Source organism: Apostichopus japonicus, chromosome 12, assembly GCF_037975245.1.
Source record: "Apostichopus japonicus isolate 1M-3 chromosome 12, ASM3797524v1, whole genome shotgun sequence".
Classification (NCBI taxonomy): Eukaryota; Metazoa; Echinodermata; class Holothuroidea; order Aspidochirotida; family Stichopodidae; genus Apostichopus; species Apostichopus japonicus.
Window position 1 is genome coordinate 26,773,995 of NC_092572.1, and position 20,631 is coordinate 26,794,625.

At 42.5% G+C, this 20,631-nt stretch overlaps 1 protein-coding gene across 1 annotated transcript; it reads left to right on the forward strand.

Annotated features, from left to right (window-relative positions):
• Positions 1–1,323: 1,323 nt before the first annotated feature.
• On the forward strand, positions 1,324–17,180 carry LOC139976808 (NXPE family member 3-like). Its single transcript, XM_071985604.1, has 4 exons — positions 1,324–1,995; positions 3,288–3,818; positions 14,855–15,027; positions 15,801–17,180. Exons 1-4 carry the CDS (start codon positions 1,825–1,827, stop codon positions 16,624–16,626), a joined length of 1,701 nt encoding a protein of 566 aa, XP_071841705.1. The 5' UTR covers positions 1,324–1,824; the 3' UTR covers positions 16,627–17,180.
• Positions 17,181–20,631: the final 3,451 nt, after the last annotated feature.

The following is a 20,631-nucleotide window of genomic DNA, read 5'->3' on the forward strand; positions in this document are numbered from 1 at the left end:
GGACAGAAGAAGAATTAGTCATGTCCTTCCTGAATGTTGAGCCCATGAGATTGAATGGTGCGAAGGCGTTGCATCCACAGCCTCTCTTTGATGATTCGTACTTCGTCAGGACGGCTACCTATAGGATTCAATCCCCTGTAGGGATATGTCGTTAATGGTATGGTTGGGAAGGTTAAAGTGTTCTCCAACTGGGTTCTCAGTCTTCATGTTGTTGACTGTGGATCTGTGACCATAGAATCGCTTCTTGAGAACGGTGCACGGTTTTGGTTTCACCAACATACTGGATGCCGCAAACTCTACAAGAGATCAGATAAATGACATTAATGGTTGTGCAAGTGATGTAACCCTTAGTCTTGTGTGTGAGTTGCATGCTGTGGCTGGTGATGGAATTGGATTCAACAATGTGGTGGCTGCAGATGATGCATCTCGAATTACGATCACATTTGAAAGTAACATGATAACATGATGAATGGGTGTAGGGTTAGAGGTTAGAGGTGGAACAGCAGCACGCACAAGAAGGTCTCGTAGGTTGCGGGGTCGTCTGTAGGCGATGATGGGTGTTTTACACTAATATTATTATTTTTTTGGATGTAAAGCGAATACTGTAAATGTTTTTCGCATGCAGCTGATATCCACTCTGTGAATGTTAACACAAGTCATCGATCTTAATCCGTGGTTTCAACTGACTGGCTTATATCTAAAACTAAGAAGAACTACAACATGGTTTCTTATATGTTATACCAGGGCATAGTCTCAAATAAACTGGTGAAAAAATGCATCACGTCTCATTCATTAAAAGGGAAATGTTCCCATCCCATGCGTGACTTCAGTCTTGTCCCCCGGGCCCCCTCACACCCCACCCCACCCTCTGCCTCCATTCCGACCGACGCATCATTATTGGTGATATATTTGCAATAATGCTATTCGGATATATTTGCCTAGCGGGAAATGCTTGTTCGATGCAAATGAAATCAACATCATTCTGAACAGTTTTTCAAATAGCACCACCAGGTATGCACCGAAGGACAAAAGCCAAATAAATAATAAGTAGATAAATAAGTAGATAAATAAATCATACAATCAATCAATCAATCAGTCAAAATAAGATTGCTGAACTGGTGTTCTACAAAAAGATGAATAGGCCTACCACCAGTCACTTGATCGAGAAAATTTAATAGCTGTGTTTAATAGCTTATTTTGGAGCTTCTCTGTTATTCTTTGAACATTAATCATTTCCATTACAATGTCCAGAAATTACGGTGGAACATTTACGTTTAACCTCTCTGCAGTTTGGTGGCAACGCTACAATAAACACCCCCGCACACTGCACGGACTGCCAGTGGGGCACACTGCCCGCGAAACGATAGTCGAGTTGAGATGGGTGGTGATCAGTCGTGTGGTGTGAGGCAGGCTTAAGACTTTAACCATATTTACATCCTTTTGTGGTGATTATTTTTCATTCGACGCCTGAGACATTGAAAGTTCCTGTCTTCAAAGTCCTATATTAGGGACTGAATGAAACCAGTGTCGTTTATATTCAGCTTACCGTGTATAGTCCACACAGTTACGTCGCTGAGGTCTACCGGCTTTTAATGTTCTTACATCACAACAATTACCAGTGTGGGTATGCCGGCTTTGGATATTCTCTTCATTAACTACATATTTGTTGGTTGTCAGTGGATAAAATGTTGACAGGTTATCTCTACATTGTTTTTCATTGTCTAAAGAAGCGGGAAAAATCGGGTTGAAATTTGAGATCCGTCTGTCACGCATGCGAATGTGAAAGACAGCCCTGACGTACTCAACTAGGTCTATTATACGAACATGTATAGGCCTCCCCCCCCCCCAAATATGTCTAAATATGCTATTTCATCTGCGTCACTACTCTTCGTTATTTGTTACGCTTGTTCAATCCTCGTCTTTAATATCGAATCTGATGATTTTGGGAACAACAAGAAGAATACGATTCCTTTAATTCCGATTTCATCCACACAGGTAAGAGCTGCTTGCTTTTTTCTGATGTACTTTTGGGAAGACTAATTCAGATGTCTCCAATGTTAAATGCCCATTGTGTAAAATATATATAAGCCTATAGTGGAAGTTCATTTCTCAAACCCTGTTGAAAACTTGCGGTACTACTTGAAGACCTTAGAAACATTATAGTCTAAATGTGGATATTGCTTGAGCTACTATAGCTCATCATTGTGTCTTCATGGCGGGCACGTAGCCGGAGTTAGAATTGTTTGCGCGGGGGAAGCGAGGAGAAGATTTAAGGGTGGATGGACTGAAGGAATGGGGAAAGTCGGCTGATTCTGTCCTGTCAGGGGTCTAAGGGGCCCCCCTACCCTTTGAGAATTTTTTTCTTTCTGTGGGAAGGGGTTTAGATATAAAATGGTGCTATCATATTCATCATTTAAACTACATTTTTGTTGTTACAAGTGTTAAATTAAAATGTGAGTGTGTTGTACAGTATGATCCATCATATGGAAGAAATTATGAAACTGTGGGGGGGGGGGAGGGAGGGAGGACATGCCGCCTTGTCCGCCTTCCATGGCTACATCCATGCTTAACCTCCAGCCACACCTCCCTGGCCTCCAGACCATTCCTCCCCCACTAGCCCACTTCTCCACCTCCAGCCCACTCCTCCCCTTCAGCCCAATCCTCCCCATTGCCCACTCCTCCCCTTCAGCCAACTCCTCCCGTTCAGCCCACTCCTCCTTCCAGCCCACTTCTCCCCTCCAGCCCACTCCACCCCTCCAGCCCACTCCTCCCCTGCAGCCTACTCCTCCCATTCAGCCCACTCCTCCCCTCCAGCCCATTCCAGCCCATTCCAGCCCACTCCTCCCCTCCAGGTCTTTCCTCCAGCTCACTCCTCCCCCTCCAGCCCAATCCTACCCCTCCAGCACACTCCTCACCTTCCAGCACACTCCTCCCCTTCAACCCACCCCTCCCCCTCCAGCCGACTCCTCCCCTTCAGTCCACTTCCCCCTCCAGCACACTCATCCCCTTCAGCCAACTCCTCCCCTCCAGCCCACCACTTCCCTCCAGCCCCATCCTCCCCCTCCAGCACACTCCTCCCCTCCAGCCCACTCCTCCCCGTCCAGCACACTCCTCATCACACTCCACCTCGTTCCACCCTCCCTTCCACTCTTTCCACACACAAAGGATCGGAATATTCCAGATATCTATCCGAAGGCTGTCAAACATGTCACATTTTTTCCGAGTGCTATATATCCATTTTCATACAAACTCCCCTTTTCATTTGATATACTTTCATATCTTTTCAGGCTAACCGAACAACCAACTCAGATCGCTGTCGAATTTCTACCGTTAACGGAAACTTAGTGGACAAAATAGTCAATTTTACTAGTGCTATCAATGAATCATCATGGCGAAATGATATTTCCCATATTACAAGCGGATCAAAGTCCATATTCTATATTTACAATCCAAGAAATATTTATCACGTCCGAGATGAAATTTTGGTTCGTATCCAAGCAAGAGATATGCAGGGAAGAAACAAAACGTTCGGTGGGGATTACTTTAGAGCGCGGATGGTCTCTCCGGCTCGCAATGCATCAGTTAACCCAAACGGCATCGTGGATCGAGGTGATGGTACTTATGATGCACACTTTACGATACGGTGGCCAGGGCGGAGTGATATCAGCGTTATTTTAGTTCACCCAGCTGAAGCGGTGAGTGTTATTCGAAGAGCAATCCAACAGTTACCGAATCGACTCGTCTACTCGGGACTCTTCGTGGCACCCTGGAATCATCAAGTCAAAGAAACAGTGCCATGTGACGTCATACCACCCGAGGTAAGACCTTGTATATCCTAACTTCCAATTGTATCTTGAGTTGAATTTGCTTGAACCTGATAGCACCATTCTCAAGATGTCCAAGTCTTCCTAAGTTCTTCCGCCTTCGTTTTGGAGGTGTTCCTTTTGGACCCACCCATTCTCGGTCAGTACATGGAATTTCCACTAGATCAGGTACCAGTGACAGAGGCGGTATAGTGGGGAGGGGGGGGGGGCAAGTCCATAGAGCATAGGGGCTGTGCCCCACCGTGTAGACTATAATGCCTCCCCAATGCGTACAATCATCACGTGCAAAAAAGTTAAATTGTCGGTGCCCCAACAACTCAGATATCTGGGCTACGGGCCTGTTTCAGGGGCGCTTGCAATGCATATTATTGTTACCCTTAGTTCACAGTTAGAACTGCTTCTGTTTGGTAATAAAAGTACCTTTTCCATATCATAATCATATCATAATAAGTAACTTGAAAACTTTCAAAATGAATTATTGTCAATCGATCCGTCCGTCCGTCCGTCCGTCCGTCCGTCCATCTATCTATTAGAGCATGTTGTTGCTCGAGTTTCACGCCTGTTCGGTGATTATCAGACAACTGAACGTATATGATCGTGTTCCTTTTACGGCTGGGTTGTCTGTTACCACGGCGACAGTTTGAAATGAGCTCAGTTCTTTTGTTATTGCAGTGCGTGTGTGCGCTACAGTATTGGCATTACTGATCAAGTGAATAAATACCTACATGACTTGACGTTGAAACCTAGAGTTTCATATAGTCTCTGCAGGGAGCTGCCACTCTAGCAGCTACCAGAGTCATGGGCGGCGATCCTGGGGGGGGGGGTGGAAGGGGGGGGATATATCCCCCCATGAAAATGGGTGGAGGGGATGTAATACACCATATCCCCCCCCCACCAAATACCAGGGATAAGAATATTTTCATGGCTAAATTTATGCATCATCGTGAATGTACGGCTCTTTTTTAGCTTCATTTCTCGCCTACCATAAACGCAGTGCGATCTTTTCAAATAAACCGTCTTTATAAAGCAAGAATAGTTGACTGTGGGCTTCATTGGCCCTATAACAACAAAATGTATTATTGCGCCCACGGTATTGATATAGTACATATATGCACCCTCATAGTATTCATATAGGCCCTATAGTAGGCCTACACACGTACATGTTCCCTCGAACAGCTGAGAATCTCATGTTACCAGGGTAATGCTTAAGACACGTTTCACCTGGATGCACTAGCAATCGGTACCTAGGAATGTAACTATGTGTAATTGTGTATTGCATGTGTATAGGCCTATAATAGCCCGCATGAGGCCATTTTCTTCATCGAATAAAATAAAGAGCTCTGGAACATTCTAACGTAGTGCCTGAAACAAGATTGACAGGGGCAATTTTCCCAAAATAACACCCGAAATTTAAAAAAAAACTATTTTGGATCCTGATTATGAGATATTTCGGACATGATATCCTTATTTTAAAGTTGGGTATCTGCCGCTTGGAAACCTCGGGAAGTGCCGTTTCCGGCCATCTAGAGGGTTTGTAAATCCCAAAATGTTCTTGTACGCTTCGCGCCAACTCATGGTGGCGCTACGCTTAGATAGTCAACAAGGTCATATCCCCCCCCCCCCCACTCGGAAGTACGGATCGCCGCCCATGACCAGAGTAGCAGCTCCCTGGTTTCTGTATATATGCAGTTTCAACGTTTCAGAGGCTAGCTGCTTAGCCAACTTATTCTGAGCCTAACAAGCGCCCTTACTTTGTAGGAACCTACATGACTATACTTCCTGGTGTGTTGTCCGCCTGTATCCAACCAAACAATAACACCGTTAACAACCGAAAAGTTCCTCTGTAATATTGCAAGCACTCCACGGGTACTACAATACTGCGTATTTGCAGGGATATACATTTCTAGTTTATTCTGTCCAGTTTTATGTACGTAAGATTGTCAACTCGAGAAACAACACGCTGTAAGTTACCATACGTGTACTATATTATGTACTTGCTCTATTTTTCAGTATTAAGCACTTTTTTTCAGCAGGAAAAGGAACAACTGAATCTTTGTTTATATATATATAATTGAAATTGTAGTGAGTTGGAAAATCCAGAACAGTGAAAAAACTTCCAGCCTTCACCGGGATTCGAACCCGGGCACCCCGCTTTATATGTGGACTCCCTTACCACAAGGCTATGGACGCTGATTGTATGTCCAGAGGTTCGAAACCGGTAAGGAAGGTCGTAATTACACTGTAGGCGCTTGTCACCTGTATCGAACAATACTAGTTCTGTTTTTGGTGACATAATTTGCCTTACTCTAGAGATCAAACATGATGCTAACCAACTCGAAAATCATTTGTGATGTATATATATATATATATGTAAACAGGCTCCATTTCCTGTTTATAGTCAGTAAGCTGCTGGCTTCACATTTTATCCTTTTACTTAAAATATTCCATCAGAACAGAAGTTCATTGTCTCTTCTGCAGTTTTTGTACATAAATTTAGTGTCCATTAGCATGTGGGTTGCCTCTTTACTACAGGACTCCCTTGTTCTTAGAAAAGTTGGCACCAGCATTGCTGTGGTCAGAGTTTTTCTGGTAGCAACTCCAATCAGGAGATCTTTTAAGGATGGTTTATAGAAAGTTACTTTACTGATTGGGTACTGTATCTTTACTCCAATTTGGCCCCTCCCTTTAGTTAGACAAAGAAAATGCTGGGTATGCCATGTGGCTTCAGAGCACCTTAACCCCCCAAGCCATGAGGACATAGGATTTAGTATTGTAGGAGAATTAGATACAAAGTTAAAGTTTTTATATCATATATTTGAATCTGTTCCTGCTGAATGAATTTCAATTATATACACTCAAGAAGCCTACTGTAACTGTAAAATACAAATTAATTGCTAATCTCGACGTTTCCTGATACTGGTCACCATTGGAGTCTCCCAGAAGCCTAGCTCTCGGCTATTACAGGAACTATACTATTCACTTTCCATTGCCATCTCGTGGAAGGATCTTTAACCATTCTTTTTGGAGAACACTAACTTTACTTTGCTTTTATTTACGGCCCGCCATTGATGTCCCTTTGGAACTTTGTTTAATATACCGTGCCTGGATTCTATTCCATTTTCCTGGATTCTATTCTATCTCGCCTGGATTCAACTCTACAGTATCTCGCCTGGATTCCACTCTACCTTGACAGCCTGCAGAACAATCTATTTCCCTTCGGTCGACCCTATGGACTTAAATTCATATTACATTCTGTGCCTTTATATTTTCTAAGGATTTGTTGTGTTGTGTGTGTGTGTGTATGCAAAGTGGCCACCGGTGAGCAACCAAACTGTAAGTTAAACCATTCCTTTATTTTCTATTAAACTGGACCCCGCATTTCAATACTCTCCTACCCAAGTAAGAATAACTTTTTCCAATATTCATATTCATATTTCATATATTGGACTCTTCAGTTACATATATGAGTCTCACTGTTATATCTATTGTTTCAATACAATTCTCTCTATAGTATATATACTTAGCCAGCTACACACTGTTTCTTTGTCATTTTTGAAGTGTTCATCTGTCTTCCTACTGATGAGACACTAGTGATTAAACCTCCAGTCAACCCAAAGGGAGTAACATCCCTTACATATTTTTGGTAGCACAGATGGGGTTTTCGAGGTTTTGAGGGTGAATCTAAGTTCAGAATCCTTCTCAGTTCTGCAGTGTGTGGCTGACTAAGTGGTGTATTTGACCTTATAGAATCCAGGGTCAACTAAGTTATTCAAGTTGGTTTCACTGGCGGTATTTTTATTGCTATTCTCAGTAATTTCTTGGAATTTCAGTCTCAGTATATCTTGTGGTATTTCAGGTGTATCATTGACAGGCAGACATTTTAAAGTGTGTATTCATTGTTAGCAGTGTCATTAGAATTACAGTACTTCTCTTCATTACTGCATTATTGTATTAAGCCTGATAGATCTGACAGTTCCAGGTTATACTCCAACCATGTCTCTCCCAAGTAATAATGTGTCTCCTCAACCAGACTCTGCCCAATCAGGTGGCTCTCCATTTCCCCCTATTGCTTATGCATACATCCCCATAGATCATAGAATACCGATATTTGTAGGAACTCCCACCAGTGCTAACGACCCTACAATTAGTGACTGGGCATCAAGTTTACGAGCGGCTCTAAAGGCTTGGAAGACCCCATTAGATCAACAAGTAGAGCTAACTTTAAGATATTTGGGTGGGGTAGCCAAGAGAGAGGTTCTGGTGTTGGAACCAGGCCAAAGGTCTTCAGTAGAACAGATCATTACCTACTTAAAAAATATATATGGGGACAAAACACCACGAGTCACCCTCATGGGACAGTTCTATGCCAGGCAGCAGCGGCATGGAGAAAAAATTAGACAGTATGCCCTACACCTCCAGGAATTACTACAAAGGGTAGAAACAAATTACCCTGGAACGCTGCTTGGCAAGGATAAGGTCTTAAGAGACAGATTTGTGGAGGGCTTGGTGAGCCACGCCCTGAAGACAGACCTGAGGAAGGAATTAAGGAAGAAAGCGGGGTTGACGTTCTCCGAAATCCGGGATGAGGCCCTCGAATTAGAAGGGGAAATGGGGGCAGAGATGAATGCCACAAATGTAGACGTAATAAGGGCTACCAATCAACAGGTCCAAGGACAGCCGTCCGAGCTGCAAAAATGGCAGCAGACAATGGAGGCTGCCTTCCTAACCATGCAAAAACAGATGAGCGAGCTGCAAGCTACCCTCACTCAGCCTCGCTCATGGCAAAACAGGGGTACGACATACGGCCCACGCCCCACCGACCGCTTCACTAATGATGGGAAGCCCATATGCAGAATCTGTCACTTTCCAGGGCATATTGGTCGCAACTGCAGGCAAGGAAGGACAGAAACAGGGAGAGTTCCTCGAGCCCCTGCCAGTGGGCAACATCAAGGTACTGGGTCCCCAAACTAGTCTGGTCCACTGTTGGGAGTCAAACAGTGGATAAGGACCGTATAGACCCAGGCTCAAACCAAAGACTACAAACAGAACAGTCCAGAATAGTAGGTGACTACATGCTCCTTGATATAGCCATTGAAGGTATCCCTGCCACTTCATTAATCGACACTGGCTCGCAAGTCACCACTCTCTCAGAGAAATTTTTCAAACAACATCTGATGGACCAAGGAGTAACTGTGGGCCCCATAACCTGGCTAAAGCTAACTGCAGCTAATGGATTAGATGTACCCTTCTCTGGTTGTGTGGAGGTGAATCTGAATATTTCTGGCATTACCATCCACACCGTAGCACTCTTGGTCCCCAGGGAACCTCTCCCAGGTGTTCCATGTCTCCTGGGAATGAATACCATTCGGCAATGTAATAGAGAGCTGTTTCAAAGCCAAGATCCTGCTTTCCGACAACAGTTTATTCAGAATCCCCATCATGCAGTGCTGCTTCAAGTAATACAGCAAATGAGGGATAGTGTCGACCAAGACCCAGAGGGCAGAGTAGGGAAGGTTGTTGTACCCAGGGGTAGGAGTGTAGTAGTAAAGGCCCGCAGTGAGACTCTAGTGGAGGGGTTTTGTATATTAGATGAAGAAATTACCTGCGACCGAATACTGTTAGAGTCACCTCCAGATCAGCATAACCACTTACCGAAAGGCCTGTGGGTAGCTAAATCTCTGAGTCGTATAGATAACCATACGACCCAGGTCAGGATTATGAATACGGGGACTGAAGATATCTACTTGCGGAAGGGCACCCCGTTGGGATTTCTGTACAAGGTGAATATGCTGCCGTCCGGGCCCACTCTAGACCTACAACAGACGGGACCAAACACTCTCCAGGTGGGAATTATGGAACAGCAGGCTACCCTGTCAGAAGATATCCCCCCTGAAAGTGACTTCTTGTCTAAAGTACATGTTGAAGCAGAAAACCTTACTTCAGACCAGCAGAACAACCTACAGCAGTTTCTGTACAAACACCAGGATGTGTTTTCTAAACATGACAACGACTACGGTTGTACCACTACTGTCACCCATACTATTCCCACAGGAGATGAAGCCCCCTCCCGAGAAAGACACAGAATGATCCCCCCAAAATTATACCAAGAGGTAAAATCACAGCTACAAGCCATGCTGGAGAACGGTGTAGTTCGTGAGAGCTACAGCCCATGGGCAGCACCAATAGTCCTTGTGAAAAAGAAAGATGGATCTCTTCGTTTCTGTGTAGACTATCGCCGCCTCAACGACAAGACTCGAAAAGATGCCTACCCCCTCCCAAGAATTGAGGAATCCCTGAACGCTCTGGGTAAGGCCAAATTATTTTCGACACTTGACCTGGCTAGTGGCTACTGGCAAGTTGCAATGAATCCTGATGACAGATCCAAGACGGCCTTCACCACGCCCATGGGGTTATACGAATTTAACCGCATGCCCTTCGGGTTGTGCAATGCACCGGCAACATTCCAGAGGTTAATGGAGGGTTGTCTTGGGGATCTCAATTACGAATCCGTCTTGTTGTATTTAGATGATATTATAGTATTTTCACCAGATTTCGATTCACACCTTGATCGACTGGGGGTTGTATTAAGAAGGTTACATCAACATGGTTTGAAGGCCAAGCCTTCCAAGTGCCATCTTTTCCAGTCTTCGGTAAATTACTTAGGGCATATTGTCTCAGCAGAGGGGATTGGGACAGACCCTGACAAATGTAAGGCAGTAAAGGAATGGCCCACCCCAACTACAGTCAAGGATGTTAGGTGCTTTCTGGGCCTAGCTGGTTTCTACCATCGGTTTATCAAAGACTTTTCAAAGATAGCAACACCCTTGTATCAATTGACTAGGGTCCCAAAGAAGGGTGCCCCGAAAGCTCCCACACCGCAATTTGAGTGGACATCATCCTGCGAAGCAGCGTTTCAAACTATCAAGGCCCATCTCTTATCGCCACCAATTCTGGCTTATGCCGACCATAACCTGCCCTTCCGATTATATACAGACGCTAGCAATATGGGATTAGGAGCAGTCTTAACCCAACTACAAGAGGGACAAGAAAGAGTTATTGCTTATGCTAGTCGTAGTCTACGGGACTCAGAGAAGAACGACCAGAATTACAGTGCCTTTAAGCTTGAATTCTTGGCCGTAACCTGGGCTGTTACACAGAAGTTTAAAGACTTCCTTTTGGGCTCAGAATTCACAATCTACACAGATCACAACCCTCTGGTATACCTATCTACTGCAAACCTGGGTGCTGTAGAGCAACGCTGGGCAGCTAGATTAGCAAACTATAAATTCACGGTAGTTTACAAGCCTGGAAAGCTGAACACGAATGCTGATGCATTATCCAGAATGCCTGGTCAACCAACAACACCTGCAGACGGAAATTATGACAGTGACGGTGATGTTTATCCATCCTTCCATCTGCAGCAGAATGCCACCACATTGCCTTCCTCCACTGAGCAAGGGAATTGGGGCATGGACACTCTACCAGGCCACTCCATACAGGAGCTGAGGGAACAACAGCATTCCGATCAAGACATCCATGAAATCATTGATTACTTAAAATTACCTGAAAGACCACCCCTGGAAGGAAAGTCCGAAACCTTGAGATTGCTACTAATGCAATGGAATGCACTTAAGATTGTGGATGGCTGTCTGTATAGGGTGATATCAAGTGGGCCCCAGCTGGAATCCTTGAGACAATTTGTTGTACCCAAGAGCATGAGGAGTGAAGTTCTTCAAAACTTGCATGACCAAGCCGGTCACTTTGGGATAGCTCGGACCCTTGCAATGATAAAACAGAGATTTTACTGGCCCAACCTAGAGCGTGATGTGAAGCAACACTGTGAGAATTGTACCCGTTGCAGTTTGGCGAAACCACCCACCAACAATGTCAGAGCCCCACTAAAGAGTATTCGAACCTCCGCCCCTCTCGAGCTTGTTGCAGTAGATTTTCTCAAGTTGGATCGATCATCTGATGGTTATGAAAATGTCCTGGTGATAACTGACCACTTTTCAAAGTTTTCCCAAGCTATACCAACCAGAGACCAAACTGCGGTCACCACTGCAAGGGCCCTATGGCAACACTTTTTCATAAGGTACGGATGTCCTGCCCGAATACTATCAGATCAGGGAGCCAACTTTGAATCCGGTCTCATCTCTGAGCTTTGTCAGTTGTATAATGTTCAAAAGAGCAGAACCACGCCCTACCATCCACAAGGGAATGGTCAGTGTGAGCGGTTTAACCGTACACTCCTCAACATGATAAGGTCGTTAAGTGACGAGCAAAAGAAATATTGGCCAGCCTTCCTGCCTGAACTAACATACCTGTACAACAACACACCCCATTCCTCCACTGGCTACGCTCCTTTTTATCTGATGTTTGGCCGCCATGGCAGACTGCCAATCGATTTAATAGTAAAAACAGATGACCATCAGGAGACAGAAATTTCTACAGACTGGGTACAGAACCACTGGCAAAGACTGCACCAGGCACATAGGCAGGCAGAGGCAGAGTGTCAACGAGCTGCTGACAAGCAGAAGAAATATTATGACCGTAAGGCGAGAACAATGCCCCTGTCCAGAGGAGAAAGAGTTCTCATTAAGAAGAGGAACAGAAGAGGTCTTCGTAAGACTGATGACTTCTGGCAAGCAGTACCCCATATAGTAGTTGACCAACCAAACCCAGATATACCAGTTTACAAAGTGAAACCAGAACATGGTGACGGTAAAGAGAAGATGCTGCATCGTAATGCCCTGAAACCCTGCATGGTTACTGTTGATTACGAAACCTGGGAAGAACCCAACGAACAGTTGGACGATCACGGAACGAGACAGGCAGCCCTTGGTGTCTACCCGGCTGATGTGACCCCAGTGATCCAGCTTCCTGTAATCCAGTCCCAACCCTCGTCATTACAAACTAACCCACCTGCAGTAGAACAAAGTATGCCAGTTTTGCCAAACAGACCTGAGAGAGAACTCGAGAACAGTGCTATTGCCCGAGAGATCACCACGTCAGAACCACCAGTTACCTCTCCCTTGTGTTCTCCTGTCCCAAGTATTGCCCCTCAAACAGAGAGACATTCCCCACCTATTTTAAGACGTTCTATAAGAATTAGAGGGATTCCCCCTGAAGAACCCCAGGGCATTCAAATTATTCAGTGCCCTGAGTTACAGCCAGTTGTTATAACTATGTCATGGTTGGAGGCAGGCCTTGAGACTGCCAGGTCTACAGATTATTTTAGGCATTTACTCAAGAATTCATAAGTTTGAGGAATGTTTATTAGTTTCATTTTCAGTTTATCCACTGTTATAAGTGAAGTGCTAGATGGACTTGATGTCCTATGTACAAGTCTATTATTGTTTTTATATGTTTTTGCCTTGGTTGTCAATAACAAAGTATCTTAGCTATATTCTAAGTACGGACGCACAGTCTATGTATTGGCAATTAGGAAGCTTCAGACAGGAGCAAGGTATCAAGCATATTTCCATTCGTATTTGTATTTTTCGCCTGGACAAGATTTCGAGTTGAAATTCTTTAGATCTGCGTTATGTGTTGTATTGCTGTTGTAATTTTAAGGTTGTTATATGTTTCTTTTCTTTGTTGTTGTATAGTGTATCTCTGTAGTGTCACAAGTTTTTAGTTGGCAGTGTAAGCCAACTCAAAGCAGGGTGGGATGTAAACAGGCTCCATTTCCTGTTTATAGTCAGTAAGCTGCTGGCTTCACATTTTATCCTTTTACTTAAAATATTCCATCAGAACAGAAGTTCATTGTCTCTTCTGCAGTTTTTGTACATAAATTTAGTGTCCATTAGCATGTGGGTTGCCTCTTTACTACAGGACTCCCTTGTTCTTAGAAAAGTTGGCACCAGCATTGCTGTGGTCAGAGTTTTTCTGGTAGCAACTCCAATCAGGAGATCTTTTAAGGATGGTTTATAGAAAGTTACTTTACTGATTGGGTACTGTATCTTTACTCCAATTTGGCCCCTCCCTTTAGTTAGACAAAGAAAATGCTGGGTATGCCATGTGGCTTCAGAGCACCTTAACCCCCCAAGCCATGAGGACATAGGATTTAGTATTGTAGGAGAATTAGATACAAAGTTAAAGTTTTTATATCATATATTTGAATCTGTTCCTGCTGAATGAATTTCAATTATATACACTCAAGAAGCCTACTGTAACTGTAAAATACAAATTAATTGCTAATCTCGACGTTTCCTGATACTGGTCACCATTGGAGTCTCCCAGAAGCCTAGCTCTCGGCTATTACAGGAACTATACTATTCACTTTCCATTGCCATCTCGTGGAAGGATCTTTAACCATTCTTTTTGGAGAACACTAACTTTACTTTGCTTTTATTTACGGCCCGCCATTGATGTCCCTTTGGAACTTTGTTTAATATACCGTGCCTGGATTCTATTCCATTTTCCTGGATTCTATTCTATCTCGCCTGGATTCAACTCTACAGTATCTCGCCTGGATTCCACTCTACCTTGACAGCCTGCAGAACAATCTATTTCCCTTCGGTCGACCCTATGGACTTAAATTCATATTACATTCTGTGCCTTTATATTTTCTAAGGATTTGTTGTGTTGTGTGTGTGTGTATGCAAAGTGGCCACCGGTGAGCAACCAAACTGTAAGTTAAACCATTCCTTTATTTTCTATTAAACTGGACCCCGCATTTCAATACTCTCCTACCCAAGTAAGAATAACTTTTTCCAATATTCATATTCATATTTCATATATTGGACTCTTCAGTTACATATATGAGTCTCACTGTTATATCTATTGTTTCAATACAATTCTCTCTATAGTATATATACTTAGCCAGCTACACACTGTTTCTTTGTCATTTTTGAAGTGTTCATCTGTCTTCCTACTGATGAGACACTAGTGATTAAACCTCCAGTCAACCCAAAGGGAGTAACATCCCTTACATATATATATATATATATATATATATATATATATATATATATATATATATTAATTTATACATTTATACTATATCTATATTTATTTATTTAATGTAGGGAAGGATCTGTAATTACAGTGACGTACGAGTCTATGCGCCATGGTACTGCAGAAAGCCTTCGATAGAAAACCTCCAGTGCAGCCATTTGAATGACATATGCAGCTATGACAGTGAGGCTCGCCGTAAAGTTGAACAAATTACTACAAAGGACGAAAGGGAACTTTTAACACAGTAAGTTAAATATATTTCATAGCCAAAGGTTTTAACAACTGATGAGGCCTCCAAAATATAGTCTTCGGTCTACTCATTTTTCTAGGTATTAAGTTTTTTTGAATGGTCATCAGTATTTGCCACAAACTTAAAAGTTGTGAGAGGATTTATGACGTAAGTATAGAAGCTCTGATACGTGAAATTATTTGCATCCATTGAGGTTTTTTGCAAATAGAAAATTACATACCTAAATGAATGTGGGCCTAAGAACCTTTACAGTCGCAGCAAAATACTAATGACAATTTCAAAATTGTTGACAATTGTCTGACTTACTTTCTAGCATATTTTGTGGGCAATTATGATCATTGTTTTAATTCGATTAAATGTTTGATTTATGGGACAAATTTCGAAACTGGTTTAAAGAATATGCTGTCGTCTGACATAATGGTACCATGCATTAGTAGGGAAGACAAATGTCACAAATGATATAACGATGAAAATCCCATCTCAATATATTGTACCTAATAAATATATAAATATAAATATACATATATATATATATATATATATTGATATATATATTGATATATATATAGATAAAGATATATATATATATATAGATATATATATATCTATATATAGATATATATATATATATACATATATATATATATATATATATATATAGATGTATTATAATTATATTTTTTTTAATATTCAAATTCAATCCTCAAATTACTCTTCTCCGGTTTTATTGCTATTGTATCAATCTCTCCATTTACTTTATTCCTCAGGATGAAAATCCCTTTGTGGTCATCTACGTCATTGACTGCGTCAGAACGCGTCGACACATGTGAACCAAATTTATCCCTCTGTAATCTGCGGCATGTACCACGTGATATGTATGCACACGGGTATTTCCTACAGGATAAATGGCATCCATTTGACTGTAAATCCAAACATTTTGAAAGGAACGAGATTTCGAAATGTTTGACGAACAAACGGTTCTACATATATGGCGATTCTACCGGACGGCAATTTATGGAATACCTCCTGAAATATTTAACTGGTTTTAAAACGATAGAAGATGAAAATGAAAACCTTGGTCCGCATAAACATTACCACCCACAGCATAACATCACCCTGTTTCATGTATTCCATGGCATGCCGTTTAGGACAGGAAAATGTTCGTCGTTTAGAGAAGTACGTTACGTGTCTAACGAGCTCGATCAATTAGAGGGCGGTCCAGATCTGGTAATTCTACTGAGTCTCTGGGCACATTTTCAAAAGACATCCTTATTTTTATATGAACAAAGAATTTTGGGTATTTTAGATGCAGCTGACCGCCTGTTAAAAAGGTCACCGGGAACGTCCATTATTTTCAAGGGAGCTAACACTCGTCAAGTCGGTGACTTTTTCTGGACCGTGAGCTCAACTGACTGGATAGCATATCAGTTTGAACTTAAACTGAGACAAATAATATCGAGGTCTTCGGTAAATGTCGGTTTCATAGATGCGTGGGATCTGTCCAGTGCTCACTACTCCGAAGATGACATACACCCCAATGACGTCATATTAGGGACAATGATAGATCAATTGTTGACACACGTCTGTATGTAGTGTTCACTAGCCGACTATAAGTGTCTTAGTTGTGTTTTGTTCTGAGGATGAAATATACCCCCAATGACGTCATAGTAGGGACAATGATAGATCAATTGTTGACTCATGTCTGCATGTAGTGTTCACTAGCCGACTATAACTGTCATGCTTGTGTTTTGCAGTCTGAAGATGAAATACACCCCCAATGACGTCATATTAGGGACAATGATAGATCAATTGTTGACACATGTCTGTATGTAGTGTTCATTTGCCGACTAGAAGTGTCATGCTTATGTATTGTTCTGAAGATGAAATGCACCCCCAATGACGTCATATTAGGAACAATGATAGATCAATTGTTGACTCATGTCTGTATGAAGTGTTCAATTGCCGACTATAAGAGTCATAGTTGTGTTTTGTTCTGAAGATGAAATACACCCCCAAATGACGTCATATTAGGGACAATGATAGATCAATTGTTGACACATGTCTGTATGTAGTGTTCACTAGCCGACTATAAGTGTCATGCTTGTGTTTTGTTCTGAAGATGAAAAACACCCCATATGACGTCATAGTAAGGAAGTTGATAGAGAAAGCGTTGGCACATGTCTGTATGTAGTGTTCACTAACCGACTATAAGTGTCATGTTTGTGTTTTGTTCTGAAGATGAAATGCACCCCTATGACGTCATAGTAGGGACAATGATCGATCAACTGTTGACGCACATCTGTATGTAGTGCACGTGTTCACTGGCCGACTATAAGTGCCATGCCTGTGTATTGTTCTGAAGATGAAATACACCCCTATGACGTCATAGTAGGGACAATGATAGATCAACTGTTGACGCACGTCTGTATGTAGTGTTCAATATCCGACTATAAGTGTCATGCTTGTGTTTTGCAGTCTGAGTATTAAATACACCCACATGACGTCATAGTAGGGAAGTTGATAGATAAGCGTTGACACATGTGTGTATGTAGTGTTCAGTGGCCGACTATAAGTGTCATGCTTGTGTTTTGTTATGAGGTAGAAATACACCCCCAATGACGACATAGTATAGGAAAGTTGATAGAGAAAGCGTTGGCACATGCTTGTAAGTAGTGTATACTTACCCAGTTGTACATAACATGCGTCAGGTGCGTGGTTTGTTCTTTGGATGGCATGCGTCTAATGACATCATATGGTAGCATACGCCCATTAGAAGGCCCCATTGACTTACACACTAAATCATAAAAGTAATGTGGTCTCTAAGTCTAGATAGAAGTTTTCACTAGCTAAACGCTACCCATCACCGGTTAGCTGAAAAGTTGGCCTTTCATGGCACCATCAATTTTCCGTATCATGACCATGTAGATTTTTTGCTATCAGAGCCGGAAGTTTTCGTCAATTGTAAACAAACATCTTAATTCAGTAGTAAACAAATTTTCTACGCTGCTCCTGGGAGGCCTAAAGGGGTCACCACATGTACTTCCATTCATGCTCTTCAACATGCAAGCCACAAAAAAACTAGATCATGATTGATAACAGGTCAAAAAAGATGTTCTCCTGCTGCTTTTTGGCACTTTTCCTGAAGGAAAACAATCGAGCGGATGGATATAGACTCTAATAGGAGTATGCCACCTTAAAAGTAGAGACTTTGATGGGTATGTTGTTGATATATTCTTGTAACGTAGTGTTTATTTATTAAAATCAATTGTATATAGAATAGCACCGGTTATTCATGAATTTGTCGTCGCCTGAGGAGCCTTTATGTTTTGTTTCTCCTTATATTACTCTAAAACTACAAGAAGCTGCTCAACATCTTTTCCACGACTGGACATCATGTATATGCTATTACTGCTTTCATGAATTTGTGTAAAGACGGTTTCTCGTGGGAGAAATCGGTGGCGCTTCTCGGCCTTTGGATAAGATCATGTGTAGTATCTGTTACCTTTCGAGGGGAATGGTGATGCACACCCGACGAGGATCACATCAGTCGTTCGGTAGTTTGGTTTTCGTGCCCAGGTTCTTTCCTGGGCGACTTTTTCTTAAAAAAGTATCTCACATTTCTAAAAGTTTACCGATATAAGCAAACAGTTATAGCGCCATCTAACCAGCTTTGTTTGCAAAAGTTTTGTCAGAACCTTTGAACCTGTGGATATGGGGGCCCTTCTGATTCAATACTTTTCAACATATCGTTGTGCGACCGCTACAGCGTGTACAAAGCTTCCTGTGCATGTATATGCGCACGTGTGCTCAATGTAATAAGACGCTGCTGAAAATTACGCCGGGCGATTTGCTGACCATCAAGATCATTTTATTTGCGGAACCAAGCTTGTCCTTACAATGTCAGCCACGCCATCAGAAACTGAATTATCGAGTGAGAGATTTACAACTACAATCATATGCAGAGTTATTTTTAAATATAGCATACGGTGACCACACTCAAGTCCTGAAAATACTAGTCAATCAGGGGCGTATCCAGGATTTTCCAATAGGGGGGGGGGGGGCGCCAGGCATGAATGATCGCCGTCCTGGGGGATGGGTCTAAGGGGAGGGGTGTACAATTTTTGCTTTCAAAGAAGGGCTGAAATGCAAAATGGTGTCATATGCATGGGCGGCGATCCGTACTTCCGAGTGGGGGGGGGGGGGGATATGACCTTGTTGACTATCTAAGCGTAGCGCCACCATGAGTTGGCGCGAAGCGTCCAAGAAAATTTTGGGATTAACAAACCCTCTAGATGGCCGGAAACGGCACTTCCCGAGGTTTCCAAGCGGCATATACCCAACTTTAAAATAGGGATGTCATGTCCGAAATATCTCATAATCAGGATCCAAAATACTTTTTTTTTTAATTTCGGGTGTTATTTTGGGAAAATTGCTCCTGTCAATCTTGTTTCAGGCGCAACGTTAGAATGTTCGAGAGCTCTGTTATATTATTCGATGAAGAAAATGGCCTCATGCAGGCTATTATAGGCCTATACACATGCAATACACAATTACACATAGTTACATTCCTAGGTACCGATTGCTAGGGCATCCAGGTGAAACGTGTATTAAGCATTACCCTGGTTACATGAGATTCTCAGCTGTTCGTGTGTAGGCCTACTATAGGGCCTATATGAATACTATGAGGGTGCATATATGTACTATATCAATACCGTGGGCGCAATAATACATTTTGTTGTTATAGGGCCAATGAAGCCTACAGTCAACTATTTTTGCTTTATAAAGACGCTTTATTTGAAAAGATCGCACTGCGTTTATGGTAGGCGAGAAATGAAGCTAAAAAAGAGCCGTACATTAACGAAGATGCATAAATGTAGGCATGAAAATATTCTTATCCCTGGCATTTGGTGGGGGGGGGGGGGATATGGTGCATTACATCCCCTCCACCCATTTTCATGGGGGGATATATCCCCCCTCCACCCAGGATCGCCGCCCATGGCCATATGTGATCCATTTTTCGACCTTAATAATAAGCAACATTTCCAGTAAATATGGACACAAAATGCACAATTTAGTATGGCTGGCATGTCATTTAGTGTTTATAGTGATAATACAAACACAATTACCATCTATGTTTCTAAAACTATTATGCCGCCGAACTTCGCCAGAACCTTTTTTTGGCAAACAAAAAATAAAGCATACGGGAGGGGGGGGGGGGTGGTTGAGCGATCACCGACATCTCACATAAAGGTCGTCATCAATTTTTTTTTTTTTTTTTTTGCTAAACTTTTTTTTTTTTTGGTGACGGCCAAAAGGGGGGGGGCGCGCGCCTGTTGCGCCCCCCCCTGGATACGCCCCTGAGTCAATAGCATACGCAAGTGACACATTCAAGTAGGAATCGATCACTTCGACATGCATGTCCCACTTTAATGCAATGACATTAACAACACTGGGATCACATTTATTTCTTTATCATGCATACATCTGGTTTAAATCTGCGGCAAAGCCAACTGCTGAAATAATGCGGAATCACTTTTCTTTAGGGGAGACTTTGTGCTGCAATTGCAACTAAACTGGGGTAAGTTGAAGTAATGATAT